Source organism: Giraffa tippelskirchi, chromosome 8, assembly GCF_054371585.1.
Source record: "Giraffa tippelskirchi isolate mGirTip1 chromosome 8, T2T-mGirTip1v1.2.pri, whole genome shotgun sequence".
In the NCBI taxonomy this organism is placed as follows: domain Eukaryota; kingdom Metazoa; phylum Chordata; class Mammalia; order Artiodactyla; family Giraffidae; genus Giraffa; species Giraffa tippelskirchi.
Window position 1 is genome coordinate 10653908 of NC_137282.1, and position 25813 is coordinate 10679720.

At 37.5% G+C, this 25813-nt stretch overlaps 1 protein-coding gene across 5 annotated transcripts in view; it reads right to left on the bottom strand.

Annotated features, from left to right (window-relative positions):
* ADAM32 (ADAM metallopeptidase domain 32) overlaps nucleotides 1-25813 on the bottom strand; it is a 252915-nt gene that overhangs the window by 36981 nt on the left and 190121 nt on the right. For all 5 annotated transcript variants that reach the window (XR_014063396.1, XM_081524007.1, XM_081524006.1 and 2 more), the window contains 4 exons: nucleotides 19386-19481; nucleotides 7254-7449; nucleotides 2754-2844; nucleotides 1914-2133 (listed from right to left, as the gene is read on the bottom strand). Coding sequence is in view for 4 of the 5 variants with exons in the window: in XM_081524007.1 (XP_081380133.1) it covers nucleotides 1914-2133; nucleotides 2754-2844; nucleotides 7254-7449; nucleotides 19386-19481 (603 nt within the window). In the remaining variant the exon portion in view is untranslated. The remainder of the gene's footprint in view (nucleotides 1-1913; nucleotides 2134-2753; nucleotides 2845-7253; nucleotides 7450-19385; nucleotides 19482-25813) is intronic.

The window sequence follows — 25813 nt, forward strand, 5'->3', positions numbered from 1 at the left end:
AGAATAGCAAGGAGAGATAAAAAAGCCTTCCTCAGTGATCAATGCTAAGAAATAGAGGGAACAATAGAATGGGAAAGACTAGAGATCTCTTCAAGAAAATTAGAGATATCAAGGGAACATTTCATGCAAAGATGGGCTCAATAAAGGACAGAAATGGTATGGACCTAACAGAAGCAGAAGATACTAAGAAGAGGTGGCAACAATACATAGAAGAACTATACAAAAATATCTTCATGATCCAGATAATCACAATAGTGTGATAATTCACCTAGAGCCAGACATCCTGGAATGTGAAGTCAAGTGGGCCTTAGGAAGCATCACTACGAAAAAAGCTAGTGAAGGTAATGAAATTCCAGCTGAGCTATTTCAAACCCTAAAAGATGATGCTGTAAAAGTGCTGCACTCAACATGCCAGCAAATTTGGAAAACTCAGCAGTAGCCACAGGACTGGAAAAGGTCAGTGTTCATTCCAATCCCAAAGAAAGACAATGCCAAAGAATGCTCAAACTACCGCACAGTTGTACTCATCTCACTTGATAGCAAAGTAATGCTCAAAATCCTCCAAGCCAGGCTTCAACAGTACATGAACCATGAACATCCAGATGTTCAAGCTGGTTTTAGAAAAGGCAGAGGAACCAGAGATCAAATTGCCAACATCCGTTGAATCATAGAAAAGGCAAGAGAGTTCCAGAAAAACATCTAGTTCTTCTTTATTGACTGTGCCAAAGCCTTTGACTTGTGGATCACAACAAACTGGAAAATTCTTAAAGAAATAGGAATAACAGACCACTTTACCTGCCTCCTGAGAAATCTGTATGCAGGTCAGGAAGCAATAGTTAGAACTGGACAGGGAACAACAGACTGGTTCCAAATTGGGAAAGGAGTACATCAAGGCTGTATATTGTCACCCTGCTTATTTAACATATATGCAGAGTACATCATGTGAAATGTCCAGATGGATGAAGCACCAACTGGAATCAAGATTGCTGGGAGAAATATCAGTAATCTCAGATATACAGATGACAGTAGGGAAATGATCCTTATGGCAGAAAGCGAAGAACTAAAGAGCCTCTTGATGAAAGTGAAAGAGGAGAAGGAAAAAGTTGGCTTAAAACTCAACATTCAGAAAACTAAGATCATGGCATCTGGTCCGTTCATAGCAAATAGATGGGGAAACAGTGGAAACAGTGGCAGCCTTTATTTTTGGTGGCTCCAAAATCACTGCAGATTGTGACAGTAGCCATGAAATTAAAAGACTCTTGCTCCTTGTAAGAAAATTTATGACCAACCTAGACAGCATATTAAAAAGCTTGCTGACAAAGGTCCGTCTAGTCAAAGCTATGGTTTTTCCAGTAGTCATGTATGAATGTAGAGTTGGACTATAAAGAAAGCTGAGCACCCAACAATTGACGTTTTTGAACTGTGGTATTGCAGGAGATTCTTGAGAGTCCCTTGGACTGCAAGGAGATCCAGCCAGTCCATCCTAAAGAAAATCAGTCCTGAATATTCATTGGAAGGACTGATACTGAATCTGAAGTTACAATCCTTTGGCCACCTGATGCAAAGAACTGACCCATGGAAAAGACCCTGATGCTGGGAAAGATTGAAGGCAGGAGCAGAAGGGGATGACAGAGGATGAGATGGTTGAATGGCATCACCAACTCAATGGACATAAGCTCTGGGAGTTGGTGATGGACAGGGAAGCTTGGCATGCTGCAGTCCATGGGGTCACAAAGAGTGGGACATGACCGAGTGACTGAACTGAATGAACTGTGCACTTACCATGAATGAATTTCATGATAAATGATACCTCTAAAAGGCTATTTTAAAGTGCATTGGCTGGTATATTGTCAAAATCAGCATAAGTATAAAATATTATTGTTAAAACACTTAAAATTTTTGCTTCTAATTACCATTCCAGGACCACAGATAGAGCCATCTTCTACAAATGTTTTATCTCTCTCCTCAGGGCGTTCAACTGTGGTAGCTGTATCTCTAGGTAGTTTCTCAGCATTCAGAAATGTTGATGCACATATTTCATCTCGTAAATGTGTATAGATCACAGATAAATTTGGTTGTGATACTAAAGTTTTATATGGCCAGGCACAAACTAATTTTCCACACATTGCGTTTCTAAAAGCATAAAGAAGAAAAAAAAAACTCTCATTATTTACAGAAATAAAGTAGATTGCTGTTACAGCTAACTTTAAAAAGTATTTTGATAATTTAAATCCGGATTTCAAAAGTTTTCTGTAAGTAAATTTTAGGAGCATACCGATTCAGGTATGATGTGGCTCTTTGTGTTTTGTGAGGAAATGTAGCAAGGGAAACATAAACCATTTTTGCAATCTGACAGCCCTGATTTGTTCTATATTAGTTTCCGAAATTTGAGCAAATGATTACTGGTGTTCCATTTTTTTTCATTAGTAAAATGGGATAAATGATTCTAACTACAAACATTTGATGTATATAAATATATGTTTAAATACACAGTATAAATATAAGTATATACATAGGACTTCACACAATGACTACCTCATCCCATCAATAGACATGATTTTTATGGTCATTGATATAACATTATAGCTATTGAACACATGTTATCTGTAGGAAGTAGGTAATATTGTTCAGCTCAGATCATAAAACAGAGAAAATCTGTTATAAAATGGTATCTTAGTTTGCACATGTATTCCAGAATCTTACCAATATACAAGCTACATTCCAAACAAAATTATAATTTTCTAAATACATACGAAAACGAACAACCACCACGGCCACAGTTTCCATATCTATCTGTTCTTGAATTTATTTCATCAAAGCAAGCAAATGAAGCACCTCTAGCCCCTAAAAGAAAAAAGAAATTGTACAGAAAAGGTTGACTGAATTATTATGACCCGAATAATCACATTGGTATGATCACTCATTTAGAGCCAGATAACCTGTCATGTGAAGTCAAGTGGGCCTTAGGAAGCATTACCACAAACAAAACTAGTGGAGGTGACGGAATTCCAGCTGAACTACTTTAAATCCTAAAAAGATGATGCTGTGAAAGTGCTGCACTCACTATGCCAGCAAATTTGAAAAAGTCAGCAGTGGCCAGAGGTCTGGAAAAGGTCAGTTTTCATTCCAATCCCAAAGAAGGGCAATGCCAATTTGTGTTCAAACTACCGCACAATTGTTCTTATTTCACACTAGCAAGGTAATGCTCAAAATCCTTCCAACTAGGATTCAACAGTATGTGAACTAAGAACTTTCAGATGTACAAGCTGAATTTAGAAAAGGCAGAGGAACCAGAGATCAAATTGCCAACATCCACTGGATCATAGGAAAAGCATGAGAATTCCAGAAAAACATCTAGCTCTGCTTCATTGACTATGTTAAAGCCTTTCACTGTGTGGATCACAGCAAACTGTGGTAATTCTTAAAGAGATGGGAATACCAGACCACCTTACCTGCCTCCTGCAAAACCTGTATACAGGTCAAGAAACAATAGTTAGAACTGGACATGGAACAACAGACTGATTCCAAATTGGGAAAGGAGTACATCAAGGCTATATACTGTCACCCTGCTCATTTTAACTTATAAGCAGAGTACATCATGCGAAATGCCAGAATGTATGAAGCAGAAGCTGGAATCAAGATTGAAGGGAGAAATATCAATAACCTCAGATATGCAGATGACGCCACTCTAACGGCAGAAAGCAAAGAAGAACTAAAGAGACTCTTGATGAAGATGAAAGAGGAGAGTGAAAAGGCTGGCTTAAAATTCAACATTCAAAAATCTAAGATTTTGGCATCCAGTCCCATCACTTCATGGTAAACAGATGGGGAAAATATGGCAACAGTGACAGACTTTATATTCTTGGGCTCCAAAATCACTGTGGAGAGTGAAATTAAAAGACACATATCCTTGGAAGAAAAGCTATGACAACCCTACACAACATATTAAAAAAACAGAGACATCACGTTGCCAGGAAAGGTCCATATGGTCAAAGCTGTGGTTCTTCCAGGAGTTATGTATGGAAGTGAGAGCTGGACCATAAAGAAGGCTGAGTGCTGAAGAACTGATGCTTTTGAACTATTGTGCTGGAGAAGACTTTTGAGAGTCCCTTGGACAGCTAGGAGATCAAGCCAGTCAATCCTAAAGGAAATCAACCCTGAATATTCATTGGAAGGCCTGACGCTGAAGTTGAAGCTCCAATAGTTTGACCACCTGATGCGATGAGCCAACTCACTGGAAAAGACTCTGATGCTGGGAAAGACTAAGGGCAAGAAGAGAAGGGGGCACAGAGGATGAACTGGTTGGAATGCATCCCTGACTCAGTGGACATGAGTTTGAGCAAACTCCGAACGAAGGACAGGGAAACCTGGCGTGCTGCAGTCAATGGGGTTGCAAGTGTCGGACACGACTGAGCAACTGAAGAAGAACAACAATAACACATACAAGGCAAATCTGAAGGCATTTTCAAGGCAGAGGATGGGTGCCCATGGGAGTTCTTAGTACAGTTTACACACCAACCTGAAGAGGGTGACCGAGGATGAAGAATACATTAAAAAGAGCTGTCATAGGTCCATACTATGAATTATCCCATGTGAGGAAGCATTGCTAGCCTATTAGTTTCCTGGGGCTGCTGTAACAAAGCATCAAAAACTAGGTGGCATAAAATAACAGAAATTTGTTTTCTCACAGTTCTTGAGACTCAAGTCAGAAGCCAAGATGTTGGCAGGGCTGTCCTCTCTCTGAAGTCTCAAGAGGAGAATCCTTCCTTGTCTTTTCTAGCTCCTGGGGTTTACTGGAAACGCCTGGAATTCCTTGGCTTATTGATCTATCACTCCAGTCCCCTGGCCATCTTCTCACTTTGTTTTTAGATTGCTTCCCCTCTGTGAATGCCCAAATTACCCCTTTTATAAGGGCACCAGTCATACTTTAGTAGCACCCACTCTAATGACCTCACTTTAACTGGATTGTCTCTATATAGACTCCATTTACAAATAAACCCATATTTTGAGCTACTGGGGATATTAGGACTTACTGAAATAAATTTCTAGGCCCAAGATGGAGCCATTCCTGGTGGGATGCCAGGTCAGCAAACTGGAGAGACTGTGAATAAAACTATAAATACTCCCCTTGACCAGAAATACAGTATGTCCAGCCAGCCAAACCCAACCACCAAGAATCTGTAATGATTTCTTTGTTCTAAATAAGGTCTGATATGCAATTCCAGTCAATTGGTGGAAGCCAGATACTCTTCCTTTATTCCCTGATTGCCTTCTTTTATAAAAGCTCACAGTCCTGTTTCCTTGTTTCACAGTTCTCTGGACTCCTGAGAGGGGAGATTGTCTGCTTCATGAAGCAAAAAAATAAAACTTGCTTAGATCAGTTAAACTGTACTCTTTGAATATTTTAACAGACTTAACATGTCATTTTGAGGGGGACACATTTCAACCTATAACAGGAAGATTCTCATCAATCTTATTCCATGTACTTTAAGGCTTCATAGAGTTCATTCCAATATTGTCATCATTTTGTCTACCTCTTTTACTTTTTCATTTTATGCATTTTGTCTTTTACAGAATTTTCATGACTATTTTAATGAAAGCTTAGAAGAGTCATCCTGGAGCTAGTGTCCAGAGACCATCCTGAACCATGTTGCTGCTCTGCTCTCTTGAATGTTATTAACATAGTGGTGATTTCGCAGTTTCTCTTCACATTTTTAGGAAAATGTTTAGAGGAAAAATAGAAATCAGATAAAGTAGAAGTCAAACAATGAGCTGATGAGGCAGTTTCTCTTCACATTTTTAGGAAAATGTTTAGAGGAAAAATAGAAATCAGATAACGTAGAAGTCAAACAATGAGCTGATGAGGTGGATTTGGATTGTGTCACTGTATAAGCTCAAACTCCTACATAAATCCCACATTCCATGTATCTCCTAGGGGTTCTGCTTCTCTGATCAAACCCGTGACTGATGCAGTTGACAGAGGAAACAGCAGTTCAAGCTCTGAAAATATGCTTGAATTTTTTGTTTTTAGAACCAACCCACCAAAAAACTGAATCATGTATGATTCTGAAGGATAACTTGATATATCACAGAAAATAGATAAAGCATCAGAATTGATATGATCCAAAGCTGTGTTTCAGCCAGCTTTTGCTGGGTAGCTGTTTCTCTTCTGTATCTGACCTAACAGTCGGTGATCTGCTTCAACTGAGCCATTTGTCACTGACTATAAACCTGTTCTGCTTTTGTTGCAGACACTGCGTAACGAAGTGGTGTTAATAAATATTCAAGTGGACAGAAGGACTGAAGAGACATTTTCCCAAAAGAGAAATGTGAATGGCCCTCAAGTACATGAAAAGATGTCAAAGAGAGAAATGCAAATAAAACAACAATATCACCTGGTCAGAATGGCTATCATCAAGAAGAACATGAACAACACATACTGGAGAGAATGTGAATAAAAGAATCCTCATACACTGTTAGCAGGAATGTAAAGTGGCGGAGCCACTGTGGAAAACAGTGTGAGTGTGTAAGTTGCTTCAGTTATATCCGACTCTGTGACCCCATGGACTGTAGCCCACCAGGCTCCTCTGTCCATGGGATTCCCTGGCAGGAATACTGGAGTGGGTTGCCATTTCCTCCTCCAGGGGATCTGAAGCTTTTTCTCAGAATCAAGAAAATTTTACTTCCTTTAACACTAATATGCACTGGGCCTATACATAGTATGCGCTTCACAGGTGGCGCTGGTGGTAAAGAACTTGCCTGCCAATGCAGGTAGACATAACAGACATGGGTTCGATTCCTGAGTTAGGAAGATCCCCTGGAAGAGGGCACAACAACCCACTCCAGTATTCTTGCCTGGAGAATCCCATGCACAGAGGACCCTGGTGGGTTATGGTCCATCAGTTCAGTTCAGTTCAGTCGCTCAGTCGTGTCCGACTCTGCGACCCCATGAATCGCAGCACGCCAGGCCTCCCTGTCCATCACCAACTCCCAGAGTTTACCCAAACTCAAGTCCATTGAGTCAGTGATGCCATCCAGACATCTCATCCTCTGTCATCCCCTTCTCCTCCTGCCTTCAATCCATATGGTCCATAGGGTCGCAAAAAGAGTCAGACTCGACTGAAGCGACTTAGCACACACATACATAGTATACACTTATTTTAAAATTTACACTTACATTTTTTTATAGCATTAAATAACACTGTTTGGAATAATCAGAATTTAGAAACTACAAGGAAAACTGTGGTCATTACCTCCTCCAATTAATCTGCTACAGTGTCTGTTAAATGACCTACACTGTCCTTTATAACAGTATGCATCACCCGAGTCACAGAGCTCTCCATTGCGTGCGTAAGTGTCAATTCCACAGTGTGACTGATTCCCATTACAAAATTCTTGAAAGTCACACTCATCAACTACTTTCCTGCAAGGTGTATTAAGTGGTTTTATCTGGAGGGAAAAAGAAACATAAGAAAAAAGTATACATCAATGATACCCAAGTTTTCTCTCTCTTCAGGCTTGAGATTTCCACCCATTTTTCCCACAGTAGCTAAGAGCAATGAGCCAGCTGTCTTCATGTTGACATTTAGGTGACTGAATTTACTGTGCATAACGGAGTGGGTGTTGATGGTGTGAGATACGAGAAACTGAAAGGTAAGGAGACTACCATAATTATTAAAAAGTAAGAAAGTAGAGATAAGGAACGGCTATAAAAATTACTTGCAACTCACGAAGAATATACTCAACATGTGCAACCTCCGGCTTCTCCATATGCCATCCATAAGCAGAAAATAAGCAACCGTTCACAAAACAATAAATATGCTTCATAAACATTTAGAAAAAAGTTTGAAGAACACACAAGAGAAGATTTGTTTTACATACCACGTTGAAAACAACTATAAAAAACGACTTGCCCAATTATATATCTCTGATCTCTTCAGTGCTACTATTAGCTCATAGCTTCAGGGTACCCTTTATGTATATCTACTTTTGCAAACAAATATCTAAATACCATCACTGCCAAGCCTTTTACTCAGCCTGAGCCCCAATACCTCATGGGTATCATCATTGTTCTACACAAACTAAGTCAAAATTGTCCCAGCTTCAAGGTCTTAGTTGTTGTTCAGTCACTCAGTAGTGTCAGATTCTTTGTGACCCCAAGCATGGACTGAAGCCCTCAGCTTATATAACATTTACTGCCACACCTCACAAAGAGAGTTTCTGGGTATTTCTCTTATTGTCAACAAGTATCTACTACCTGCAGCAAATTTGACACAAGTTCTCCAAGTGATGGGTGGGAAGACAAAACACAATACTTGTGTTGCCTAAGCTTATAGAGTTAACATCCAAATCGAAACCAATAATTAAAATTGCTTCTAAAAGAAAACATGTATAAATATAATGAGAAGGTATTTTATTTGCTTTTTCAGAATGCAGATTTTTTTTTTACAAATGTGTATAAATGGCAATCTTCAGTTTATTCTAATTTCTTTTATCATTAAAACTTTATTGCATAGCTGTTTAAGGATCACAGAACCTATGAGGAGAAAGCGCAGAGATTTTCCTTATAAGCCCTGCCCCACACAACCAAGCACATGACGCGTTTGTTGCAGTTGGACCTTACACTGACACATCAGAATCACTCAAACTCCATGTCTGTTAGAGCCCTTTCCTGGTGTTTTACATTCTATAGGTGGAGATAAGTGAGCACCTGCTGTGCCCTAACGTCCTTCATGCTCTTCCTATTCATCTCCTCCTCGGAGCCTGACAACTACTGATCTTCTCACTGTCTCTAGAATTTTCCTTTTCCAGAATGTCATATAGGTGGAATCATACGGTACATAGCTTTATTAGAGGGGCTTATTTCGCCCAACTTCTTCTTCAGTATTTAAATACCCAGTTCCTCAAAAGTTCTTTGAACCTAGCTTTATCATTGTACTTGCTTCCTTCATTAAAGGAAGGGTTTATTTTTCTTTCCATGGCTCTTTTTTTTTAATTAGTTTATTTTCTATTTTTTAATTTTACAATATTGTATTTGTTTTGCCATACATTGACATGAATCCACCATGAGTGTGCATGTTTTCCCCTTCCAGAACCCCCCTTCCACCTCCATCCCCACCCCATCCCTCTGGCTCATCCCGGTGCACCAGCCCAGAGCACCCTGTATCATGCGTTGAACCTGGATTGGCGATTCGTTTCACACATGATAATTTACATGCTTCCTCCATGGCTCTCTTAATTCCCAAATAATCTTAATTTTTTAAACCTTCTGACTCCTTGCTTCACATCATTTTCTCCTAAAATATTTTTGTTTTGTTTTTCTTGTTGTTCTACCTATATTTTTATTCTTGCCAAGACTGTCAGTCTGTACATAAAACGTATAATCTGGGTACAGGGGTGTGTCCCCTTATACAACTGAACCAGGGATGAGTGGGTTAAATTTATAGTTTCTGACTGTTACACCAGCCTTAATTGCACAGTAAAAAAATTACTGTATCAGAAGAATCATAGCCTGGGCTATCTCCCTTTCCATAATTGGGCTCAGAGACTAATTAGAATCATAAATACTGCCCAGTCTCACCAGAAGTTGTTCAGGTATCTCTGTGGGCATGTGAATCTGGTTTCTGAGGCAGAATATGTATTCCCTTTGGGCACAGCAATGACTCTACATCACTATACTAGTTGTCTTCGACAATTTGATTAATTTTTCAAGTTATCATTAATACGAATAATTAAAGTAGTGCTCAAAATTCTCCAAGGCAGGCTTCAGCAATACGTGAACCGTGAACTTCCAGATGTTCAAGCTGGTTTTAGAAAAGGCAGAGGAACCAGAGATCAAATTGCCAACATCTGCTGGATCATCAAAAAAGCAAGAGAGTTCCAGAAAAACATCTATTTCTGCTTTATTGACTATGCCAAAGCCTTTGACTGTGTGGATCACAATAAACTGTGGAAAATTCTGAAAGAGATGGGAATACCAGACCATCTGACCTGTCTCTTGAGAAACCTGTATGCAGGTCAGAAAGCAACAGTTAGAACTGGACATGGAACAACAGACTGGTTCCAAATAGGAAAAGGAGTACGTCAAGGCTGTATATTGTCACCCTGCTTATTTAGCTTATATGCAGAGTACATCATGAGAAACGCTGGGCTGGAAGAAACACAAGCTGGAATCAAGATTGCCGGGAGAAATATCAATAACCTCAGGTATGCAGATGACACCACCCTTATGGCAGAAAGTGAAGAAGAACTAAAGAGCCTCTTGATGAAAGTGAAAGAGGAGAGTGAAAAAGTTGGCTTACGTTCAGAAAACTAAGATCATGGCATCTGGTCCCATCACTTCATGGGAAATAGATGGGGAAACAGTGGAAACAGTGTCAGACTTTATTTTTTTGGGCTCCAGAATCACTGCTGATGGTGACTGCAGCTATGAAATTAAAAGACGCTTACTCCTTGGAAGGAAGGTTATGGTCAACCTAGATAGCATATTTAAAAGCAGAGACATTACTTTGCCAACAAAAGTCCGTCTAGTCAAGGCTATGGTTTTTCCAGTGGTCATGTATGGATGTGAGAGTTGGATGGTGAAGAAAGCTGAGCGCCGCAGAATTGATGCTTTTGAACTACGGTTTTGGAGAATACTCTTGAGAGTCCCTTGGACTGCGAGGAGATCCAATCAATCCATCCTAAAAGAGATCAATCCTGGGTGTTCATTGGAAGGACTGATGTTGAAGCTGATACTCCAATACTTTGGCCACCTCATGTGAAGAGTTGACTCATTGGAAAAGACCCTAATGCTGGGTAGGATTGGGGGCAGGAGGAGAAGGGGGCGACAGAGGATGAGATGGTTGAATGGCATCACCGACTCGATGGACATGGGTTTGGGTGGACTCCGGGAGTTGGTGATGGACAGGGAGGCCTGGCGTGCTGCAATTCATGGGGTCGCAGAGAGTCTGACACGACTGAGCGACTGAACTGAATACTATACTATGATCAATAATGGAAAAGAAGAGGAGAGAGGTATCAGCAGTGTGGGAAAATAGGTGATTTTCAGACCGTATATACCATGGATAAGAACACCTTCGTGGGAGCCACGGAATCCCCCTCAAAAAATTTCCAGTCCCCTGGAGATTAAAAATATCTGCGAGTCGATGCACTGAAGTGGGTAAGAAGAACAGCTGCACTTCACCCACGTCACTTCTTACCCATGGTGGCCTGTTTCCTGCACCTTCTGTGTTGCAAGCAGATTCTTTATCCACTAAGACACCTGGGAAGCCCTATATACATAATGCGGTGCTATGTTAATCACTTTTAACTCTGGTATAAAAGTTAAAAAATAAAAGCATTAAAAATAACTATAACTGCAACAATTTGTTCAAGGATGCACTCTATTAAAAAATGTTATAACAGCATTAATAGCATGAGATATGGGGGGAAAGAAGTAAAAGCATAGACTTTTACATGAAATTGAAGCTGTTATCCTAAATAGCCTGTTATCACTATAAAATGTTTTTATAAGCCTTGTGATAATCACAAAGAAAATACTTTTAGTCAAAGCACAAAATATAAAGAGAAATGAAACAAAGCGTATCATCACACACAAAAAATCATCACAAAGTAAGACAGTAAAAGAGGAAAAATAGGACAAAAGAACTACAAAATGTACAGAAAGCAACACTATGGCAATAGCAAATCTTCTTTGTCAAACATTACTTCGAAAGTAAATAAATTATATTCAACAATCAAAAGACACAGAGTAAACGGATGAACTAAAAATAAGACAACTATATGCTACCTACAAGATACTCATTTAAGCCTTCAGGATACAAATAAACAAAAAGCAAAAGGATAGAAATAAGTAGTCCATGAAAATGGCAAAGAGAGCAGGGAGGGCACACTTCAGTTCAGTTCAGTCGCTCAGTCGTGTCTGACTCTCTGCAACCCCACGAACCACAGGAGGCCAGGCCTCCCTGTCCATCACCAACTCCTGGAGTTCACCCAAACTCATGTCCATTGAGTCAGTGATGCACACTAATATCAGATAAAATATCAGAGGGCACACTAATATCAGATAAAATAGACTTTAAGTCAAAAACTGTCACAAGAGACACAGAAGGTTATTATATAATGACAAAGAGACCAATTCATCAAGAGGATATAACAATTACAAATACATATGCACCCAACCTTAGAATACCTAAATATGCAAAGCAAACGTTAACAGAACTAAAAACAGAAAGTCACAAACACAGTAATAATATTAGGTGACTCCATTACCACACTTTCAATATTGGCTAGATCATCCATAACAGAAAATCCATTGCAAAACATTAGATTTGAACAACATTACAGACCTAACGAGCCTAACAAACATACACAGAACGTTCCATCCAGTAGCACCAGAATACACATTCTCTTCAAGTATATGTAAAACATTCTCCAGGATAGAGCATAGGCCAAACCCAAGTCTTAAACATTTAAAAAGATTGAAATCAGATCAAGCATCCTTTCCAACTTGAAGAAACAACCAAGCTCAGAGTTAGCAGAAGGAAGGTGATAATATATATTAGAGCAGAAATAAGTAAAATAGAGATTTGAAAAACAATAAAAAAAATACATCAAAAAAACCCTAAGAGCTGGTCTCTTTGAGAAGATAGAATTGGCAAACTTTTAGCTAGGCTAACAGAGGGGAAAAAAGAGACAACTCATAAAATTATAAATGAAAGAGGAGGCATTACAACAGATATCACAGACATACAAGAGATGACGAGACTATAATTATATACCAACAAATTTTATAAACTAAGAGAAACCTAGAAATAACCTTCCAAGGTTGAATCATGAAAAAGTTGGTAATCTGAACCAACCTATAACGGGCAAAGACACTGAATTAGTTATCAAAGACCTCCCAAGAAAGAAAAGCCTGGGATGATCTGACAGCTTCATAGTTGAATTCTATCAAGCAGTTAAAGAAAAATAAGGCCAATCCTCCTTAATCTCCTAAAAAAAAAAAAATTGAACAGAAGAAAACACTTTCAAACTCATTTTGCAAGACCAGAATTACCCTCAGAACAAAGTCAGGCAAAGACATCTCAAGAAAAAAAAAAATTCATGCCAATGAACACAGATGCAAAAATTCTCAACAAAATACTAGCAAACCAAATTCAATGGCACATTAAAATGTTCATATGCCATCATCAAATGAGATTTAGCCCTGGGATCCAAGTTTGCTTGAACATACATGAATCAACAAATGCAACATACTACATGAACAGAATGAAGGATTAAAATAACACGATCATCTCAATAGACACAGAAAAAGCTCTGAGAAAAGTTAATATATTTTCATGATAATAAAGCTATCAACTTAGCTATGGGAAGGAATGCACCTCAACATAATAAAGGCCATATAGGATAATCCCACAGCTAATAAGCCAAGGACTCCCTCTCTCTCTACTCCTATTCCACTTAGTACCGGAAGTCCTAGCCAGAGCAATGAGTCAAGAAAAAGAAATAAACGACATTCAAACAATCTGTTTGCAGATGACAATATCCTATATATAGAAAGACATAAAAAAAGACTTTACCAAAAAACTGTTAAATAAAAATGAATTGTGTAAAGTTGCAAGATACAAAACCAACATACAAAAATCAGTTGTTTCTTTACCGTAAAAATGAACTATCTGCAAAAGAAATTAAGAAAAATATCCTATTTATAATAGCATCAAAAATAATAAAATGCTTAGGAATAATGTTAATTAAGGATATATAAGACCTGCACACTGAAAATTAGAAAACATTGAAGGAGGAAATCCATGATGAAAAACTGATTTTTCTTTGTGTCCTTTGTAATAAATAAATAATAAAACTATTTATGAGTATGCTATATGCTGAGTCCTTTGAGTTCTCTACTCATTAAACCTAGAGACAGTACTGGGGACCTCTGAGAAAGGACAGAATTGCCATCATAACAATTCTGAGTCTTCCAATCCCTTCACATGGAGTATTCCATCACTCACTTAGATTTTGTTTCTTTTTCTCACAAATGTTTTAAGTGTATTTCTTTTGCATTTTTTTTGTTAACAGTATTCCTGGGACTTCCCCGGCAGTCCAGTGGTTAAGAATGTGCCCTGCAATGCAGGGGATGAGGGTTCAACCCCTGGCAAGGGAACTAAGATCCTACATGCCAAAGAGTAACTAGAAAGTCTGGGTGCCTTAACAGAAGAGCAAAGATCCTGTGTGCTGCAACTACAACCCATCACAGCCAAATAAATAAAATAAATGTTTAAAAAGACTCTGCTTTAAAAAAAAAAAAAAAAAAGGAATATCCCTAAGTATTTTTATGCTACTATGAATGGAATTTTAATTTCACTTTCAGATTGTTGATTGCAATTACATAGAAATTCAATTCATTTTTGTACTGTGACTGTGTATCTCATGATTTTTTATAAACTCATCTGATTGTTTTAAAGGGTATTTTGGATGGATTCCTTAGGATTATTATATATATGCAAGATCATGTTATCTGCAAAGAGAGAAAGAGAGTTGCACTTCTTCCCTTCCAAATTGAATGTCTTTTATTTCTTTTTTCTTACCTGACTGTACTGTCTGGACTCTCGAGTACAGCATTTAGTAGAGGTAATGGAAGTGTGTATCCTTGCTTTGTGTTTGATTTTAGGGGGAAAGCACTCAGAGTTCTGATATTAGTATGATGTTAGCTGTAGGTATTTCATAGATGCTCTGTGTCAGGTTAAGTTCCTTCCTATTTATAACTTGAAGACAATTTTATAAATGAGTGGCTATGACATTTTCTATTTTTAATGAATTTTTATTGGAGTATAGTTGTTTTACAATGTTGCATTTTGTTTCTACTGTACAGCATAATGAATCAGCCATACATATTTGCTGTCGTTGTTCAATCTCTTGGTCATGTCTGACTCTTTGCAACCCCATGGACTGCAGCACGCCAGGCTTCCCTGTCCTTCAGCATCTCCTGGAGCTTGCTCAAACTCATGTCCATCGAGTCAGTGATGCCATCTAACCATCTCATCCTCTGTCATCCCCTTCTCCTCCTGCCTTCAGTCTTTCCCAGCATCAGGGTCTTCTCTAATGAGTCAGCTCTTCGTATCAGGTGGCCAAATATTGGAGCTTCAGCATCAGTCCTTCCAATGAATATTCAGGATTGATTTCCTTTAGGACTGACTGGTTTGATCTTGCAGTCCAAGGGACTCTCAAGAGCCAGACATATATCCTCTCCCTTTCAGAATTCCTTCCCATTCAGGTCGCTACAGTGCATTAAGTACAGTTCCCTGTGCTATACACAGCATGTTCCATTAGTTATATTGTTACATCGTTTTTCTGCATCTTTTGAAATGATCATGTATCTTATTTTCCTTTATTTAAATACCATGGTGTACTACATTAATTAAATCAGTGTGCACTACTGAAATAAATCCCTCTTGGCCATGGTTGCATTCTATTCATATGTTCCTGGATTCTGTTTGTAATTTTAAAAGGATTTTTGCATCAGTATTCATGAGAAATATTAGTCTGTAGTTTTCTTGTGAGACCTTCACCTGGCTTTGGTGTCAGGGTAACACCGTCATCTAGAATGAGTTTTAAAGTATTCCTCTCTCTTACATATTCTGGGAGAGATTGTGGTGTATTGTATACCACACAATACACTATACAATACACAATACACCATACACCAATACACAATGTTATCAAACATTATTATTTCTTCTTTAAATGTTTGATAATATTCACCAGTGAAGATATCCAGATCTGGGCTTTACTTTGTGGAAAGATTTTAAGTTCCTAACTCAATTTTACACTTGCCTATTCAGAATTTCTATCTCTTCTTAACTCAGTTTTGATAATTTGCATCTCAGGAATTTTTCCATTTCACATAAATTGTCTAATTTGCTTGGATATACTAGTTTATTATATTTTCTTATAATTATTTTAAATCATGAAAGATCAGTATGGATTCTCCTCTTTCATTTCTAATTTTGGTGATATGTTACCTCTCTTTTTTTCATGGTCTAGGTAAAGGTTTGTCCATTTTTGCTGATTTCTTTTGAAAGAAGCAACTTTGGTTTCACTGATTTCCTCTCAATCATCATTATTTCTTTCATGATGCTGACTCTGGATTTAATTCTCTCTTTTTTGTACATTTATAAAGTACAACCTAATAGAATAATTTCTTTAAATAGATATTTCAATATATTTAAGTATTTAAAGCTAAAAATTTCCCTCTAAGCACTGCTTTAGCTGTATACCTCTTGATATGTTGCATTTTATTCAGTTCAAAATGCCTAATGTTTTAGTACTATTTTTTCTTTGATACAGTGGTTATTGAGAAGTGTGTTTTTTAATTTCCAGTATTTGTGGATTTATTAAACTCCCTTCATTTGTTGATTTCTAATTTAATTTTGGTGTCATCAGAGGGCAATCTTTGTATGATTCCAGCCTTTCGAAGTATACTGAGACTGGTTTTATAGCCTAGCATGTCCATCCTCAAAGATATGTGTTATTATAAATAATGCATATTCTGCTGTTGCTGGGTGGTGTGTTCAGTAGGTGTCAATTTGGTCCAGTTGCCTGATAGTGTGGTAAATGTTTTCTATTTCCTTGCTATTTTCAGCCTAGTTGTGGGAGACCCTGAGCCAGCCCTAGCAAAGCTTCATCCAGATTCCTGACCCATAGAAACTGTGAGGATAATTTAAGTTTGGGGATAACTTAACTTTTATTCCCTTATTGAATTCCCAGTTCAAGATCTTTCTATTGCTTCTTTTTCTTGAATCTTCTACACAAATTCTTGTCTTTGTCATTTATGTATTAGCTCAAATGTCACCCCCTAGAGTGACATTTTCTGTTTAGCTTGGCTGAAATACACTCTCAGTCACTCTATTCTATTAGCTTATTTTATTTTTAAATCATTTATCATTATACAAAGCTGTATCTTCAATGTTTGTTTGTTTGAAGATTTATTCCCTGTAATACCCACCAAAAGACAGTGTGGAGTAAACTATTTTCTAAATTAGTGAATGAATGAGCAATTTCAAGCTGCAAACACCCTGTAAATGTGCATCAGCTCATAGCGCCACTCTTCTATTTCATCCAAACTTGACTGACCTTTGATCTGTATATTTTTGCTGTTATTTTTTCTGTTCTTCATTGCTATACATTACTTTTAGGGATATGAGTAAAGTAGAGTGATGTTCAGCTGCCACATTTAACTGGAACCAATTTTTCTTTGATATTGGTTAAGAAATCACTGTGTTTTCAGCCCTATTTATTTTTCTCCACTTTGCTTCTGCTCTAATCCTTGCATTCGACTCCACCTTCTTTTTTATAAGGCATTTTTAAATTAACTAATTCATGTGTTTTCAGCTGCGCTGGCTCTTTGTTGTCGTGCATGGGCTTTCTCCAGTGATGGCAAGCAGGGGCTACACTCGAGTTGTGGTGCATTGGCTTCTCATTGTGGTGGCTTCTCTTCTTGTAGCACATGGGCTCTAGAGCGTGGGGGCTTCAAGAGTTGCAACGTGAGCGCTCTCGAGTTGTGGCACATGAGCTTAGCTGGCTTGCAGCATGTGGGATCTTAGTTCCCAGACCGGGGATCAAAGTCGTGTCCCCTGCATTGGCAGGTGGATTCTTAATCACCGGAGCACCAGGAAAATCCTATTGACTGGTGGGCTACAGTCCGTAGAGCTACAAAGAGTCAGACACAACTGAAGTAACTTAACACACACACACACATCTGTTAAGGGGTTAATATCCAAAATATATAACAGACTCATATGACTCAATATTAAAAAAACAAACAAGCAAACAAACAACCTGATTTTAAAGTGAACAGAGAGCCTGAATAGGCATATTTTCAAAGAAGATATATAGATGGCCAACAGACACTTGTAAAAATGCTCAGCATCACTAATCGGGGAAATGCAAATAAAATTTCACAATGAGGTATCACCTCACACCTGTCAAAATGGCTATCATCAAAAAGACAACAAATAGCAAGTGTTTATGAGAATGTGGAGAAAAGGGAACCCTAGCACCCTGTTGGTGGGAATATAAATTGTTTCAGTCACTATGAGAAACTGTATGGAGATTTCTCAAAAAGTAAAAATAGAACTACTTTGATCCAGGTGACATATCTGAAGGATACAATACCAGTGTCTTCAAGAGATAGGTATACCCCCATATCATTGCAGCATTGCTCACCATAGCCAAGATATGGCGATGACCTAAGTGTTGAGCAATAGATGAATGTATTCAAAGAAATGAAGTGGAATAATATTCAGCCATTAAAAAAAAATAAGGAAATCTTGCCATTTGCAGCAACAAGTAGGGATCTTGAGGGCATTATGCTAAGTGAAATAAGTCGGGCAAGAGAAAGACAAAGACTGTATGACCTCACATGCGAAATGTTAAAAAGCCAAACTCCTCATACTGGTGGTTGCCAGAGGATGTGGCATAAGGAAAGTGGGAAGATGTAAGTTAAGGACACAAATTATCAAGTATAAAATGAAAAAAAAAAACAACCATCTGGGGATCTAATGTACTGCATGGTGACTATAGTTAACATTAATGTTATTATCTACTTGAAAGTTGCTAAAACTGACTATAAATCCTAAGTGTTCTCAGTATGTGAAGTGGAGGATGTGTTAACTAACCTTACTGTGCTCATCATTTCACAATTAAAACTTACAGCAATTTGTTACGTTGTATACCTTAAATAATGTTACATGTTGATTATACCAATAAACCCGGGTGAAATTTTTTTAAAGATAAGATCATGTTCCTCCTCCAATCTTAAGAATGCATGCCATTTACCCTGTTCAAGAGTTTATTTCTTACTCCTTGGGATGCCAGTGGGTTGTTCTGGGTGCTGGGCAATTTTCAGGGATTCATCAAATGGTTTTTTTTAAAGGAATCGAATGGTTATAACAGTATCTGAATGAATTCTGAAGGAAGCGGGGGTTTTTACCAGAATACAGTAAAGAGAAGTCAGCCAATAAAAAAACTAATCTAACCTCCTGCACTCACGTGAAGTAGAGGGATAGAAAATAAGAACTTAATAAGGTTGTCCAAGATGTATGTTGATCACAGAGAAACTTCAATGGGTACAAGAAGGATTTGTAACGAGGTAAATGGATGGAAAGTCAAATCAGGAAAGAAAAAAGCCAGGCATTACGTACAGGAGAGTCCAGATATGATAGATTACAGAGTAGACTGAAGGGTGACAGGCCTCCAGTGCTGCTTGGACAAAATATGATAGGAGGGACTAAATATAGTATTGACGTGTTTTCCATCTCCTTGAAACAAGTATCTCAAGAAATTTAATACTTAGGTATTACAAAATACAGTTTGCCTCCTACCATGCAATCCGATGTGCAGCATTCCCCCGAACCACATACTTTCTGTTTTTTCTTCATACATGTTCTAGCATCACAGCAGTCTGGATGAGTACACGACTGTAAACAAATGCTCTGTTACTCAATCATGTATGACTAGGTACAATCCTACAAAAGTGCAATACAGAATTTATTTACCAAGTCTGAGCATGCCCTAAAATCCACAGCTTCAGTAACTCCTTTCTTTATCTGAGACTTACTGAAATCAACATCTCATTCAGTAGTTTGTAAAAGAAACGTGTCATTTCACTACATTCAATATAATTTGAACAATATTAATACACTACGGTGGGGCCAAAACCTTACAGGAAATAGTTATTCTGTATCTTGTTAACTATCACTTTCTTATATTATCGCTTTCATAATAAATGTTTACATATGGAATGTCTCTGATGTGAAGCTGTCAAACAAAACCTCAAACCTCTGTCTCCTCAAAAGTGGTCCAGAAGCCAGGCTGGTCTGTCCAGACCTCTGATTTCACTGGGAGCTGGCCCCATACGCATTTGCATTTCAAAAGATTCAGTGTCTTGGATCAATTTTTCCAGTTATTTCAATAACAAGTTTGTTCTAAACTCTGCAATTTACCAAAGTTAGAAGTTTGAGTTTCCTGCTGAGTTTCCTGTCTTTTTCCTTACTGGTATTTTAGTTGGTATTTTCAATGAACAGCTTCACCACAGGCAACAATAATATATTTTTAAAAGGCTACTTATTTCATATATTGACTCAAGTAATCCTGTACCAACAGTTTAAATATACCCTTCTTAGCTTTTTTTTTTCCTTGCTGTCTCTTTGAATCAAAGGTTTGGTTATTCTTAGTTGGGGGGGTTTGTCTTCTTCAACACAACTGTATTTGCAAGGGCAGACTTCCTTTTTTTTAAATTAATTTATTTATTTTAACTGGAGGCTAATTACTTTACAATACTGTAGTGGTTTTCCCATCCATCGACATGAATCAGCCATGGGTATTCATGTGTCCTCCATCCTGAACCCACCTCCCTCCCCATCCCATCCCTCAGGGTTGTCCCAGTGCACCAGCCCTGAGCGCCCTGTCTCATGCATCAAACCTGGACAGGTGATCTGTCCATCGAACCTGGAATGGTGATTACCATTTCACATATGGTAATATACATGTTTCCATGCTATCCTCTCAAACCATCCCACCCTTGCCTTCTCCCACAGAGTCCAAAAGTTTGTTCTTTATCTCTGTGTCTCTTTTGCTGTCTTGCATATAAGGTCATTGTTACCATCTTTCTAAATTCCATATATATGCCTTAATATGCTGTATTGGTGTTTTTCTTTCTGACTTACTTCACTCTGTGTAATAGGCTCCAGTTTCATCCACCTCATTAGAACTGATTAAATGCATTCTTTTTAATAGCTGAGCAATATTCCATTGTGTACATGTACCACCGCTTTCTTATCCATTCGTCTGCCAATGGACATCTAGGTTGCTTCCATGTCCTAGCTATTGTAAACGGTGCTGCAATGAACACTGGGGTACATGTGTCTCTTTGAATTCTGGTTTCGTTGGTGTGTATGCCCAGCAGTGGGATTGCTGGGTCGTATGGCAGTTCTATTTCCAGTTTTTCAAGGAATCTCCACACTGTTCTCCATAGTGGCTGTACTAGTTTGCATTCCCACCAACAGTGTAAGAGAGTTCCCTTTTCTCTGCACCCTCTCCAGCATTTATTGTTTGTAGACTTTTTGATAGCAGCCATTCTGACCAGCGTGAGATGGCACCTCATTGTGGTTTTGATTTGCGTTTTTCTGATAATGAGTGATGTTGAGCATCTTTTCATGTGTTTGTTAGCCATATGTATGTCTTCTTTGGAGAAATGTCTGTTTAGTTCTTTGGCCCATTTTTTGATTGGGTTGTTTATTTTCCTGGTATTGAGCTGCTTGTATACCTTTTAGATTAATTCTTTGTCAGTTGCTTCATTTGCTATTATTTTCTCCCATTCTGAAGGCTGTCTTTTCACCTTGCTTATAGTTTCCTTTGTTCTGCAAAAGCTTTTAAGTTTAATTAGGTCCCATTTGTTTACTTTGCTTTTATTTCCATCACACTGGGAGGTGGGTCATAGAGGATCCTGCTGTGATTTATGTCAGAGAGCATTCTGCCTATTTTCTCCCCTAGGAGTTTAATAGTTTCTGGTCTTACATTTAGATCTTTAATCCATTTTGAGTTTATTTTTGTATATGGTTTTAGAAAGTGTTCTAGTTTAATTCTTTTACAAGTGGTTGACCAGTTTTCTCAGCACCACTTGTTAAAAGATTGTTTTTTCTCCATTGTATATTCTTGCCTCCTTTGTCAAAGATAAGGTGTCCATAGGTGTGTGGATTTATCTCTGGGATTTCTATTTTGTTCCATTGATCTATATTTCTGTCTTTGTGCCAGTACCATACTGTCTTGATGACTGTAGCTTTGTAGTATAGCCTGAAGTCAGGCAGGCTGATACCTCCAATTCCATTCTTCTTTCTCAAGATTGCTTTGGCTATTTGACGTTTTTTGTATTTCCAAGCAAATTGTGAAATTATTTGTTCTAGTTCTGTGAAAAAAACCGTTGGTAGCTTGATAGGGATTGCATTAATCTGTAGATTGCTTTGGATAGTATACTCATTTTCACTATATTGATTCTTCCAATCCATGAGCATGGTATATTTCTCCATCTATTTGTGTCTTCTTTGATTTCTTTCACCAGTGTTTTATAGTTTTCTATATATAGGTCTTTTGTTTCTTTAGGTAGATTTATTTCTAAGTATTTTATCCTTTTCATTGCAATGGTGAATGGAATTGTTTCCTTAATTTCTCTCTCCCTTTCTTAAGCAGAGAATGCTCTGGCTATTTCATAATGTTTCCTTTCCCCTCCTTCTGCCAGAAACGTAAGACTTTTCTCCAGTGTTCACCATGACAACCAGTTCAAGTTTCTGGAGGTAAAACTCATAAAAGTGTGAGGGCCTTCCTGTGACTGTGTTCCCAAGGAGTTTTAAACTATGAGTACACATTAAGCCTCCAGAAATCTGTCAGTTACAGTTCAGGTTTTCCTACCCAGATGTTGGTTCCCAAAAGGTTTTAGCTTGTGGGGTACTACTTCAGTAGTTGTGATTCTCTGTATTCACCTGTTGGTTTTTCCAGTTTGGGGGGCAGTTGTTTGCTCTGTGACCTCACTTCTCTGATGGATGTGAGAGCTTTTTACTTGTTGCAAAGACTAAGTAGTGACTTCTAAGCTTCTCACATGTCAGACTAGAAACCATAATTCTTATCTTTTGATGTAACTGAATAAGAGTCCTTTGAATTGGCTTTTGATATACACAGATATATATAGTGCCTATATATGTTTGAACATATATGAATTATAAATGTTTTCTCCTATTTCAGACTGTATCATTTTATTTTTCTTAACAGAGCTTGAAAGAAAAAGTTTCTTTGCAATGGTGAATGGAATTGTTTCCTTAATTTCTCTTTCCCTTTCTTAAGCAGAGAATGCTCTGGCTATTTCATAATGTTTCCTTTTCCCCTCCTTCTGCCAGAAACGTAAGACACACAAAGTCAGAAAGACTGTCTCCTATGTTTTATTCTAAAAGCTTTAGGATTTTTGCTTTTTTATATTTAAGTATTTGATCCATTTCAGTTAGTTTTTCTGTATGATAAGATATCAAGGTTTATTTTATGTACATTGATTTCTAGTTCATACATTACTTTTGTTGGAAAGACTTTCACCCATTGAACTGCCTTAATATACTGCAGAAAATCAGTTAACCATGTAAACGTTTTATATATGGATTCTCTGTATGGTTTCATTAAGGGGTATATTTATGCTTTTGACAATACCATATTGTCTTATTACAACTTTATAAACAATTTTGAAATTTTCAGAAAATTAGTGTATATGCTCCATTTTTGTTCTTTTGCTCTGACTGTTTTAGGCTCTGCATTTCCAGATACTTTGTAGTATTAGCTTGTCAATTTCCACAGAAAGATGGTGGAGTTTGGATTGGGATTATGATACAGAGCTGACATCTTAACAATACTGTATCTCCCACTCCACGAAAGTGGGATATGTCTCCATTTCAATCTTTCATTTATCTGAGCAATGAAAGACTTTACTGCACAGCTCTGGCATGTATTCTGTCAAATTATCTCTATTTAATGTTTTTAAGACAATGTATACGGAATTGCATGTTTTAGTTCATTTTCCATTTGTTTATTGTTTTTACATAGAAATCTATGGAATTTGGGTTCATTAATTAGCTTCAGAAGCCTTTGGGAGTAGATTATTTACGAATCTCTACTCATGTGGCCCAGTATAACTTGACTAAAGACAGTTTTAATCTTTCTTTTCATTCATTGTGAGTTTCTTTGTCTTGCCTTACTGCAATGGCAGAAGCATCCACTGCAGTGTTGAGTGGAAACGGGAAGAATGAATCTTTTTGTCTTGCTCCATATATTAGGGAGAAACAATGAATCTTTCACCAGAAAGTGTGATAATAGTTGCAAGTTTTTGAGAGATGTACTTCATTAGAGTGAGGAGGTTCTCTTCTATTGGTGGAGTGCTGAGAGCGTTTCTAATGAATTGCTGCTAAATTTTCTCAAGTTTTTTTTTTCATCTATTCTGTGATTGTGGTAAATTGCATTGAATGCCTTTCAATTATCTTGATGAATATTGCAAGTGCACTTAAAAAGAATGTCTAAATCTAGCTGTCTAATATATTGGCCTATGTTAAGTTGCTTTAGTCAGTCGTGTCTGACTCTTTGCAACCCAATGGGCTATGGCTTGCCACGGTCCTCTGTCCAAGGGATTCTCCAGGCAAGAATACTGGAGTGGAGTTGCCATTTCCTCCTCCTTTATTTATTGGCCTATAATTATCAATTATATTAAGGTGGTGGATAGTACTGTTCAGGTCTTTTTATCTAGTTCTATAAATTACTGACAGATATGAAATCAACCTCCAAATATGATCATTTATTTGTCACTGTATCCCTTTAGTTCTGTCAGTAATTGCTTCAAGATATCCAAAGATCTAATATATGTGTAAATTATGCTATGTTTTTCATATATTTTAAACATATATATATATTACCATATACACTTATTATTGTTATGTCTTCCTTACATACTTTTTATCTTTTTGAAGCATTTGTCAATGTTGATATCACTGTCATTGTCCAGTCACTAAAGTCGTATCCAACTCTTTGCAACCCCATGGACTGCAGCACGTCAGGCTCCTCTGTCCTACACTATCTCCTGGAGTTTGCTCAGATTCATGTCCATTTAGTCAGTGATACTATCTAACCATCTCATCCTCCGCTGCCCCCTTTTCCTTTTGCCTTCAATCTTTCCCAGCATCAGGGTCTTTTCCAATGAGTCAGCTCTTTACATCTGTTGGCCAAAGTATTGGAGCTTCAGCGTCAGTCCTTCCAGGACTGAGTAGTCGGGGTTGATTTTTTTTTTAGGATTTGCTGGTTTGATCTCCTTTCAGTTCAAGGAACTCTCAAGAGTCTTCTCCAGCACCACAGTTCAAAAGCATCAATTCTTCTGCACTCAGCGTATTTTATGGTTCAATTTTCAGATCCACACATGACTACTGGAAAAACCATAGCCTTGACTATACAGACATTTGTCAGCAAAGTGATGCCTCTACTTTTTTAGTATGCTGTCTAGGCATTATTATATATATATATTTTTTGTATTTTGTATTTAAAAACTAAATATATTTGGCTGTCTTATATTTACTCTTTTCCTGTTATATTATTTTCTGCTATTTTATTTTCTGCCTTAGAAGGCATTTGGGCTTAAAATACAATCCTTACAGATAGCATGTAATTTGCTCTTGATTTTTAGTTAGTCTGACAGTTTCTGCTTTTATTCAGATTTTGGCCTATTTACATTAATTCTTAATATGTCTGTATGTCAGTTTGTCATTTTGCTGCTTATTTCTTATTTGCCTCATCTTGGTTTTGCTCCATGACTTGCTTTATTTTGTGTTCATGAACTATGATTAGTATTTTATTTTAATTCTTCTATTGGCTTTTTAATATGCCTTTGCATAATGTTAAAATATTTGCTCTAGGATTTATAGTAAGTATCTTTAAAATACTATTATCTACATAGAGTTAACACTGATTTCCTTCAGATAAATTATAGAAACCTTGAACCAGTTTATTTCAACACCTCCATCTTGAGTGCTATCATGGTTATTATATAGATGCACATACATAGAGATCCATAGAGACACATATATATTCACATACATGCAGATACATAAATGTGCATATGTATACATAAATACATGCATACCCACATATAGTGTGTATATATGTACACGATATAGTGTAAAGAGAATTCTTTTGTTATCTATCTATCTATTGCTCTTCTATCATCTTTCATCTTCGC